The following is a 12,085-nucleotide window of genomic DNA, read 5'->3' on the forward strand; positions in this document are numbered from 1 at the left end:
TTTTTGACACGTGGGGGGCAAAATCAATATTATCCTAATTTAAATTGTGTGTAAGAGTACCACGGGAAAAACGGTTTACCAATGTTCTGAAAAATAAACAAAATATATTATTTTTATTTAATCTTTCGAGGGCTGTAACGTTTTCGGGAAGCATTTTAGGAGATATGTTCGTAGGAACTTTTTGCTTTATTTTTATCTGTAGAATCACCCACTGTGGTTAGATACACTATTTTTTGGTACCCTGTATATATATACAGGGAAAGAACTTGATAATCACCAACCGGTCCAGGGCTCTCCTGTAAAATGGCGCTTATCATGTTTTCCCCCTGGACTCTTCAATGAGAATAAGTACAAACAAAATGCATCCTAATAAGTGGAATAGTACCGATGTGTGATGTTTGTATGCGTACGTGCGTTCGGAGCTATTGCATTGACAAAGAGTTGTGCAGCGTAAACAGTAAACAAAATTCCACAATCTCGAGTCAATGGTCCACTTTCCTCGTGTCTTGTCTTGCCCGACGGGCTAAAAATAGCCCAGAGAGCCGTTTTTTAGATCTGGTACCGAGGCTACCGACACGTATAAATAATACCCAGCGATGGCCAGGCATGGGTCAAGCGTTTCCATGGCTTATTCCAATTAGCTGACCAGTGATGTTAGGCTGGACGCTACACAGGAAAATCGGAACTGATTTTGTCTTATACAGTAGTTATACAGTATGTCCCCGGATTGTCTTTACAAGAGGAAAAGCTTTTTTATTATTGGCATTTTGGAAAAAATGCATTCTTCATAAAAAATTGCTTGTTCTAAAATGGTTAAACCCGTTTATACTTTTCCAAATTTCCATACCCTTTTAGAGCAAATTAAAAAAAACAAAGTCCTAAAAATCAAAACGCTTTTCTATGGTAATATAATTTCATTTTCATTCTTTGGTAGATTGTTATTGGTAGAATTTTTGGTTTAGAATTAACGTCATATTTCTTGCTTTTTTTAAAATGTTAATGAAGCACAAAATTTATTTAGAAGCTACAGAAGGGGTGATAATAGTTATCGGAAAATGTGATGCTTTAACAACCATATTTTTTTTTTAATTTTCTCTAAAATAACAATAATAAAAAAGTTTTTCCTCTTGTAAAGACAATGCGGGGACATACTGTATATCAATTATACTTTAACGTACATATATACCGGGTGCGTCTCAAAAGTGGCTCACCCCTATAACTTTTTTATTTTTTCAGATAAAACAACGAGATTTGGTGTGTATGTTGGAATATATATTAATATATTATAAATTGGGATTTATTGACATATTCAGTTGTTTTCTGTCACTTCCGGTTTGACCGGAAATGACTACAACTTTTGATTTTTAAATAGCACCTTCGGTATTTTTTTACTTTTTTCGATAGAAAATGACACTCTGAATAGAATGACATATCATATGTCAACTTTTGACATTTTCGCATATGGTTTATTTGAAATTGTAACATGCGGTTCATAACGATAATTTGACACGAAATACCAAGTGTGTGGTATCAAATTATTCCTAAAAAAATGCTTTTTCAAAATATGCTAATGAACCACCCTCGTTCCATTTGAAAAAATTGGGATATAATTAAAAATACAATTTGGGCATCTTTTAACCGGTCAGGACAAGACACTAAAAATATTAGACGATCAAATCTATTCTTCCAAGGCTCCTTGATTAAAAATTAGTGTTTTTAACACAGCAATCGCCACTCTACATTTCAATTTAAAATACAATTTGTTTTTGAGCGAATGTGTTAAAAGTTGACATATGATATGTCATTCGATTCAGAGTATCATTTTCAATCTAATAGAGTAAAAAAATACCGAGGGTGCCATTTATAAATCAAAAGTTGTAGTCATTAATCAACAAAATTCAATATGTCAATCAATCCTCATTTATGTCATATACTAACATACCAAATTTCGTTTTTTTTTAACTAAAAAAAAAATAAAAAAGTTATAGGGGTGAGCCACTTTTGAGACGCACCCGGTATATTTTTCTTGAATATTTTTTATTTCACCAACACTACATCTAACAATATTCATTGTCTAAATAATTTATAATGAATGGCGCCTCCTAGTGATTATTATTTTTCTTCGAATTTACGATTATTGGCTTTAAAGTGTTATTTTTAAATCCACGTTGTTCGACGCATCAACAAATAATACAAAACGAAATAAAAATAGAACTGAAAAGTCACGTATGTTTGGTTTTGTTGTTTTTCAATTCGCAGAGAAACACGTACGTTGTTTACTAAATTTTATTGTTTATAATAATCAAAGAGACAACCAATTACTATAAATATCTTTTAATAACGAATAGAAAATAAAAATAACTGTGTTAAATAAAAAAAAAACGTATGTCTAAGATTTGCTAAAGTTACGTCTACACCTAACGTTTTACCTGTCAGTCTTACCTCTTCAGTCAAAACGTTCAAATAAAACATAACGTAAATTAATTATTAAGTTAATCATTAAGTTATTATTTACATCAACAAAACTCATTTCTTTAACGGCTACTTTAAAGGACATAAAGGGCCATTACTATCGGTTTTCAGCTCAAAGTATTCTTAATAAGGTCGCGAACAGAGCTACCAACTGAATTTCCAGCGGGAAATTTAAATTCCAGTTAGTTAGCCCGGCGCCGAATATGTCCACGGTTGGTGGTAACATTTAATTTAATAATCGTGCCCTCGATGACGTAACTAAAAGTTTTTTGGTAATCGATATAACCGCATTGCAAAACTGTCAGGTAAAACGTTATGTGTAGAGAAGCCTTTAGACCTCTGTATTATAAGTAAATAAATAATATTGTTTAACTTTACAATTATTTATTTTATATTATTTATAATTATTTCTATTAAAAGAAATAAGAAAACGTTGTATACTATAAATCACACGTATTATACAATGAAAATTTCACACCTCTACTTTTCAACCAATAACATGCTTTAATGTTGACTAGTTACCATAACCAACTGAAAAAATTTCGGAAATTTTTTCGAGGCGCCTGAAAACTTTAGTGGAAATTTTTGACAGTTGAAAAGGTAAACATAAGATCTACAATCATAATGTGAATGAACTACAATGTCTATATATTGAAATATTACCCATTTGAGTTTTAGCATTTGATGTAACTAAGGTTGGTAATATTTTTTATTTAAGGAAATATGTTAGATATACCTACATATGAATTTCTTCGAAATTGCCATGTTCTAAAAAATATAGTTCTGCCGCCTTTATTTAACTAAAGCTGGTATTTTTCTATTTAACGAAATATGATGGATATATCTATATGATTTTTTTAGAATTTATTTCATGTTGAATTATCTTCAATGCCAAATCTTTAATGATATCGACTAATATAGCAAAATAATAACGAAACACATTTAGTAATTATAGGTTTTATTAATATTAAAAACACAATTATTGTAAATGTTTGTAGGCTGGCTTGAATTGGTGGTTTGAATCTGGGTATTTTCTGTTTTATTTTGCATTGTGCTCTGATCATGATTGAACTGGCTAGTACTTGATGAAATGCTCCTCATGGATTCAATCATCTGTTGATGATGTTCAGCGTCCAACTGTAAGTAAGGTTTGATCGACTGACTATTACTATGTCCAGTAATTTTAATGAGCTGTTGTTCACCAACTCCTTTCTTGGCCAAATTCGAAACAGCTGTTGCTCTTGCAGAATGATTGGTTATTTTAACTTTTTTAGTGTCAATTCCTATATCTGAAGCTGCTGATTTAAACCATGAAGATACAATGTTCTTACCAACTGGGCTATTCTTGTACCATCCTTTCGAATTGGGTTGATTCCAGTATGGGTTTGGTGTTAAGAATAGTCTGTCGGTTTGAATAAGATTTCCCCTTTTTTCCATCAACTTTCTAAACAAGCGAACCGGACACATTTGTGGATTTTCGAAATTTCTAATCAACCATTTACTATCCGACAGTTTTTTAGAACCACCTTGTGTGGTTTTAGAGAAAATTGGATTATATTCTATCCGACCTTTTGGGTTTCCGAAATTATCAGTTTCTTCTTTGAAGTATTGGATACAAGCAGAATGTCCTTCCCCTCCTCTCCATGCCAGCTCATGTGAAACTATGTGAAAAAATTTACGCTGCAACCCATCTGGAGTATTTTCATCCCACATTTCAATAATTTTTTTGTATTCGTCACTGGTTAAGGCTGAAGCACTCACTTTTCTTTTTGCTGAATCTCTCTGTAGTATTTTGCGCTTAGCATCGCGTGCAGCTCTGGCGGTCACAAATTCCACATCAGAAAACGGATTAAATTTTATTTTATATTTTTCGTAATAAATTTCTTGCAACTGCTTAGCAGTAGAGTTCCACATCACTTTGACCACACTTTCCTTATAATCTTCAAAATTTTTCTTTTTCATATTAAATGCGTAGTCCTCCAGTATAGTAGCCAGCTGTACTACACTCATACACTCATGAATATTATACGACTTTTCATCACAAAATTCAACAAACTGTTTCCATACACTTGATTTTGATTTTCGGGTGTTATCTGGTTTTATATTTTCAATTTCTTCTTTAATGACTTGTTGGTTTACTTTTCCAAATCGCGACATTTCGCTATACACTTCTTACTCTACGTACAGACGTTTTAAAACTAGTAATAACTTAATGACAGAATCGCAAACAAAAATGACAAAACACATAATATGTCAAAAACATCAATACCTTGGCCAACTTAACAAATTGAAATTATTTTAAAATGTCATGTTGGATTAATATTTTTTTTTCAAATTTAGGTGTGAAATTTTCTTACCGAATACCACGCAAGCTTAAATTATTCCTGGAAATTTTCTTTCGGGCACGAATATTTTAGGAAAATTATCCCTCGTCTTCGACTCGGGATAATTTTCAAAATATTCGTGCCCTCAAAAAAATTTCCGAAAATAATTTAAGCTCTTGTGATATTATAAGTGAAAAAAATAATTATACAATTTTTTCTTTTCAGGTCCTACATTCAATCACATCACCTTAAAAAATCATGTTCTCCTTCCATAGACCTAAGGTTTACCGGTCGTCTACGGGGTGTTGCATATGCAAAGCGAAATCTAGCAGGTAATACAGGTTCTACCCTCTTTTCTATCATATTTTTTCATATATAACCCTTTTTTGGACATAGTTCTAGGTTTACCGATAGCAAAAAGTACGAGGATGATTTTTTGGAATGCTTCAAACTGTCGTCGCCCAGGCAAGGAGAGATTTGCAATGCTTGCGTGCTATTGGTCAAAAGGTGGAAGAAGTTACCAGTGGGGTCAGATAGAAATTGGAGACATGTAAGTAAATACGTAGACTTGCATATACCGGGTGTTGCATCGTCGAGCGGGAGATAGGAAATCCCATGTAAATTTTAATGGGGTCATTTATTGGCTCCCCTAATTATTTTAGAGAATAATTCTATTTAGGTTTATTGAAGAGCACTAAACCCACATTCAAAATCTAGATTTGGGTATTTTTTATCCTTGTATATCCTGTTTTTTAAATGGCCCCAGAGAAAGAAATCATTTGCCGAAATATCAGGAGACCTTGCTAGCCAATTTACTGTATGATTTAGGCCAATAGCGTTTCCGTTAAAACTATTGTCTAAATATTCCCGAACAGCCGGGGTACTATGTGCCGAGCAGCCATCCATTTGGTACCAAATTTCCTGATTTTCCCTAGCGGTATCATGTAAAGTAGATTAAATATGATTTTCGAGTAGTTCCAATAATATTCTGCATTTAAATTTCGCGTAAGAAATAATGGCCCGATAATACTGTGTCCGAATATCCCTGCCCAAACATTTACTTTCTGTGGATATTGCGTCCTTGTTTCGACAAACCTGTGTTGGTTTTCTTTGTTCCAATATCAATAATTTTGAACATTGGGTTCATTATTTAAGGTAAACGTGCATTCGTCAGTAAAACATATGTTTTTTAAAAATTCCCTATCCGTGTTTGCTCTTTCCATCATATCAAAACAAAACGCCTGCCGCCGTATTTCGTCCCCATCTCGTTGCTCTTGGTGCTTTTCATATTTGAAGGAATAGTATTTATGTCGTTTCAAAATTCGAAACGTTGTAGTGTGATCTATTCCTATTTCATCCTCAAGTTTTCTTGTGCTGATCTTTCCATCGTTCTCTTCCACGCACAATAAAACTTCGGTATCATTAAAAGTCGGTATCATTTCTTGCATCTTCTCTTTGTTCCTGCCTTGTTTCAGATCTGCAGTTATTTATTAGAGTACCTTTGGTCTCAAATCTCTGGATATTCCTTGGGATTGTAGATTTTCCAGGTGTCGGTCTATTCGGATACAGAGCAGCAAACATGTCCGACACCTTTTGATAACTATTTCCTTGATAATACCATTTAATCATCAATACTTTTTCTTTGGTAGTGTATTTCATGACTAATATTTTCTATGTAGGTATGAGTTTTTAATAATAATAATAAAGCACTAAATAGATATATTCATAGGATATATTTCTGAAATGACAACTTCATTTGACAGTTATCTTTTACCTTGACTGGTGCTCATAAGTAAATACCGGGCCATAAGAAAGGAGAAATATTTAAAAAGAAATCGGCGATAACTCGTAAACGGGCTAATCAAAAATATCGAAAGTTATTCTTTTGAATGTGGGTTTTAGTGCTCTTCAATAAACCTAAATAGAATTATTCTCTAAAATAATTAGGGAAGCCAATAATTGACCCCATTAAAATTTGCATGGGATTTCCTATGTCCCGCTCGACGATGCAACACCCGGTACCTATAGACTAGGGACCAGGGTGCAATGATTTAAATCAACGGATTTTTTTATTTTAATCATGGATTTAAATTAAAAAAAATCATTTTTTTAACTTATGATAAAACGAAAGATAACTGTAAAAATTATAAAAAAATTGTCCTAAAAAGCTATAAAAAAGTATACCTATATTAAATATACCCTATATCTATTCATCAAATAAGTACTAAGTTACACTTGCTTTTGTAACGTTTAAATACTTTAATAGATCGAAAAATAATTATTGTAAAAGATATAACATATTAACTCATATTTTTATTGTATGTTTCGAAAAACTATAAAAAATCAGAAATTCTTACGTACGCGTAGTTACCTGCGGAAAAAAATCAACAATGCGATTGTCAGCGTTTTGTTATCTGTCAGGAATCTGCCAAAAAAAGTCGTTCCGAGATTTCTTGTCCGATTCGATCGCAGTTTTAACGCGATCCGAGCATGTTTAAAGTTTATAAAATGCAACTTTGGTACCCCAAACAGGTGGTGGACGCTAGGGCGGCCCCCGGCATGAAGTCCTTCACCAAACTGAAGACGAAAACAAAAGGTAACGGAGGAAAAGATGGACGACAAGGTGAAAAAGAAGAAGCATTTCAGAAAGGTGAGTTGGTTTTGATTGTTTCTATGTATTTTCATCACCGAAGGTGTTCAATTGTTGTATTTTTTTAAATTGTTATAGTAAATAACCAGTTTGTTTATTATTTTTAGTATTTTCCTTACAATTATAAAAAAAATATAAGTTAAAAAAGTCCCAATAAAATGATTTGTTCATATATGGGTGTCCCAATATTCTGTGGACATAAAACTATATGTCCACGGAATATTGGGACACTCTGTATTTTATCACTACTCAGTTTTTATACAGTTATGGACGAAAAGTTATTACTCTGCAATTTTGTTTGAATCCCTAATGGGTGTGTTTTAATTTGTTTATGATATTATGAATTATAGCCAGGTAATTTTTATAATATGTTATTTTGTAAGAATTTTGCTAAAATATACAGGGTGGATCAATAAACGGACCTATGAGAAAGATTATAAAAAAATTCTTTATATGGTAATGAAGAATTTGAATATTGAGTTATTGAGTTTATTTTTTTTTGTAAAATTAAGAAAAATAAATCTTTAGTCTGTTTATTCACTCACATAAATATGTTTGGTTTGTACATGTCGATTAGATAAGCTGAGTTACTTAATTTTTTCGATAAGAAAAAATATAAACATTGATAATTTGTCATCGCACTTATTATAGTTTTATTGTTTATTTCTTTTTACAACCTTGAATTTTATGCGTTATTGCATTTTTTAGAGATATTTGTGTAACTATACTATTTGTCTCTATAACTTCAAAAGTATAATTATTTATCGCTATTAGTCCAGTAATAATCATATTTTTATGATTGTTTAGTTTGCTAAAGTCTGTCCTACGAGTCTGGGAGGATTTCGACAGGCAACATCTCAGAAATGATAGAAAATACAGTTTGTCTATACCATCCTGGACACTTGATCTGCGTGGTCTGTATTTTAATGCACGCGACAGAGATAAATATAAATGACCGGTTGGCAGACAGTGAGCCAAAATAAAAAGGCCGGCATACAGTGTTGCCGGTTTTAACGTGTGTAGAAAAAATAAACTATTTTCATGTATACTACAGAAATACATCTAAGCTAAATATAATCTATTACAGCTGTAGTAAAATGAGTAACTAATTGTGGAAAATAAAGTTCCAACCCTAGATGCAACATTTTTCGTAAACGCCTACTTGTGCGGTTTGAAATTTTGGATCAAAATCTGGCAATACCTCACTGTCATACACGTTAAAATCCAGATCACGCAGTTTCGTTGACCAGTTTGGTATATACAATGTTGCAGATAAATCAATTAGAAGAATTATTATCAACTAAAGTGTATTATTTTTAAAAATTAAGTTTTATCAAATTTAATGCTCTGTTTTAGGGAATACAGTCCTACGTTGTCTGACAAGAGTGACGCAGCTGAAGACATGGACATTGCTGACATTGATTTCCTTTCAGAAGATGGTCCTAGGTAGGTGTTCATTTTTTGACTCGATACTTTATATACCTGAGATTCCTTGACTTGTAACTATTTATAGCATCTCCAAGACCCTGCGCAGACTAAATTTTATTAATTTTCTAGTATAACTTCGCCCGGAAACGGTAGTCCTGGAGTTAGTGACAACGAAGACTCGTTAGTATCGCAACAGGATAGAAGTCGCAGACGTAAAGGCAAATCGAGAAGAAGGGACGAAAGGACCGAAAGCATCAGTGGATTTATCGATCTGAACTACTGGAAAAAGTAAGTAAATACCAATCTACTTTGTCATACATTTCTATAATAATCTTCTGTATTTCTAAACTCTTCTGTCTTTTTATACTGTTACTGTCTTTACTATTATTTATACTGTTCTGTCTTTCTATATTCTTCTGTCTTTCTATACACCCCTTTCTATACTCTTCTATCTTATACTCTTTTGCTTTTCTATACTCTTCTGTCTATACTTTTCTATCTTTCTATATTCTTCTGTCTTTATACTCTTCTGTTTTTCTATACTCTTATGTCTTTCTGTACTCTTCTGTCCTTTTATACTCTTCTATTTTTCTATACTCTTATGTATTTCTATACTCTTCCGTCTTTATACTCTTCTGTCTTTCTCTACTCTTCTGTTTTTCTATAATCTTATGTTATTCTATCGTCTTATCTCTTTCTGTACTCTTTTGTCCTATACTCTTCTATCTTTTTATACTCTTCTGTCTATACTTTTTGTCTTTCCAAACTCTTGTGTTTTTATATTCCTCTGTCTTTCTGTACCCTTCTGGTTTTCTGTCCTCTTATGTCTTTCTGTCTTCTGTCCTTCTATACTCTCTTCTATCTTTCTATACTCTTCTATATTTCTATACTCTTCAATCTTTATACTCTTCTGTCTTTCTATACTCTTCCGTCTTTCTCTACTTTTCTGTTTTTCTATACTCTTATGTATCCTCTTCTGTTTTTCTGTACCCTTCTGTTTTTCTGTGTCCTCTTATGTCTTTCTGCCTTCTGTCCTTCTATACTCTCATCTATCTTTCTATACTCTTCTATATTTCTATACTCTTCTGTCTTTCTATACTCTTCTGTCTTTATACTCTTCTGTCTTTCTCTACTTTTCTGTTTTTCTATACTCTTATGTTATTCTATCCTCTTCTGTCTTTCTGTACCCTTTTGTCCTATACTTTTCTATATTTTTATACTGTTCTGTCTATACTTTTCTCTCTTTCCAAACTCTTATATTCTTCTGTCTTTCTATATCCTTCTGTTTTTCTATCCTCTTATGTCTTTCTGTCTTCTGTTTTTCCATACTCTCTTCTATCTCTCTATACTCTTCTATTTTTCTATACTCTTCTATATTTCTATACTCTTCTATCTTTATACTCTTCTGTCTTTCTGTACTCTACCGGGTGCGTCTCAAAAGTGGCTCACCCCTATAAATTTTTTATTTTTTCAGATAAAAAACGAATTTTGGTATGTTAGTATATGACAAAAATTAGGATTGATTGACGTATTCAGTTATTTTTTGTCACTTTCTGTTTCACCGGAAATGACTACTAATAACTTTTGATTTTTAAAGGATACCCTCGGAATTTTTTAACTTTATTCGATAAAAAATTACACTCTGAATAGAATAACATATATCACAGGTCAACTGTTGACATTTTCGCATATGATTTATTTGAAATTGTAACATACGGTTCATAACGACAATTTGACTCGAAATACCAAGTGTGTGGTACCAAATTAATCGTAAAAAAATGCTTTTTCCAAATATGCTAATGAGCCACCCAGTTCAATTTGAAAAAATTGAGATATGATTAAAAATACGATTTGGGCATCTTTTAATCGGTCAGGATAAGACACGAAAAACATTAGACGATAAAATCTATTTTTGCAAGGCCTCTTGATTAAAAATTAGTGTTTTTAACACAGCCATGGCACTCTAGATTGAAATTTATAACACAATTTTTTTAAGCGAAAATGTCAAAAGTTGATATGTCATTCTATTCAGAGTGTTATTTTTTATCGAATAAAGTAAAAATATACCGAGGATGCCATTTAAAAATCAAAAGCTGTAGCCATTTCCGGTGAAACAGGAAGTGACAAAAAACAATTGAATACGTCCATCAATCCTAATTTATGTCTTATAATAAATCTCGTTTTTTTATCTAAAAAAAATAAAAAAGTTATAGGGGTGAGCCACTTTTGAGGCGTACCCAATATACTCTCTATATTTTTTTATATTATTTCTATACTCTTAAGTCTTTCTATACTCTTCTGTCTTTCTATTCTCTTCTACGTTTCTGTACTCTTTGGTCTTTCCCTAAATAAAAAAAAATCTTTCTATAAATAAAAAATAAAATAATATTGTGTCTATTCTCTTTCAGGGAAGCCGTGTGTTGTGGTACGATATTCCGCGGCCGCAACGACGAGATCATGGTCGACCCGAGCCACCTAAAGCCCTGCGTGGCACGCCTAGCCCTTTGGAAATCGAAAGCGCCGACTCAAGTACCTCCCACTCAGGTGCCTCTGCCCTGTACCGCGGCCAAACTGTACAGCGACAGCAGTTCGGACTCTGGCTACGACGATTCCTCCAATCAGGGCATGGTAATGTCGCCCGAGTCCGCTGTGGTTACGGCAACGCCGGAACCGGTGGCGCCGCTGTCCAGTGGTGTCAGTTACAAGAACTCTGAACGGGTAGCGGCGAAAATTTAAATCTCGCGCGCCATCTGTTTTCGTATTTATCGATCTAATAAGTTAAATTCATAGGATTTATACTATTCTTCTGTAGGCCTCTTCGGTAGGTCTGTTTTTAGTTTATTTGTGAATATTATTTATATATCTATTGTAGTTTGTACTTAAAAGAGGTAACGATAAAAAGAGGTCTAAGGCACAAAATCGGTTGAATTTTTATTGTCGTGTTATGTACAAAAGGAGGTTTATATGACGTATTTTTTTTCTGTGTGTGTGTATGGAGAGTTGGTCAGGAGAAAGAGTAATTTTGTGTTATCAGTTATTATTATTATGTTGCTTTTTTTACCCTTTTCCTATCTTTGTTATCTTATAATAAGGTAAGAGTGAAAAAAATCGATTTGACACTCGCTAAGTCGGTAGACGTTATATGGTTGAGGAACGCGGTTCGAAATCCCCCTAAACACAGGTCTAATTCATATTCGGCCTGCCAGTAAAT

The 12,085-nt window shown here is 32.9% G+C and overlaps 1 protein-coding gene across 1 annotated transcript; it reads left to right on the forward strand.

Annotated features, from left to right (window-relative positions):
* Positions 1-3,592: 3,592 nt before the first annotated feature.
* Positions 3,593-12,079, forward strand: LOC115890138 (SIN3-HDAC complex-associated factor-like). The gene is given in 8 exon segments (XM_030910290.1): positions 3,593-3,611; positions 5,022-5,128; positions 5,193-5,346; positions 7,329-7,391; positions 7,393-7,454; positions 8,803-8,892; positions 9,004-9,162; positions 11,283-12,079. Coding segments are annotated over 7 exon segments (930 nt in total). The 5' UTR covers positions 3,593-3,611; positions 5,022-5,054; the 3' UTR covers positions 11,611-12,079.
* The last annotated feature ends 6 nt before the right edge of the window (positions 12,080-12,085 follow it).

Source organism: Sitophilus oryzae, unplaced genomic scaffold, assembly GCF_002938485.1.
Source record: "Sitophilus oryzae breed Bouriz unplaced genomic scaffold, Soryzae_2.0 scaffold_85_pilon_pilon, whole genome shotgun sequence".
NCBI classification, from domain to species: domain Eukaryota; kingdom Metazoa; phylum Arthropoda; class Insecta; order Coleoptera; family Curculionidae; genus Sitophilus; species Sitophilus oryzae.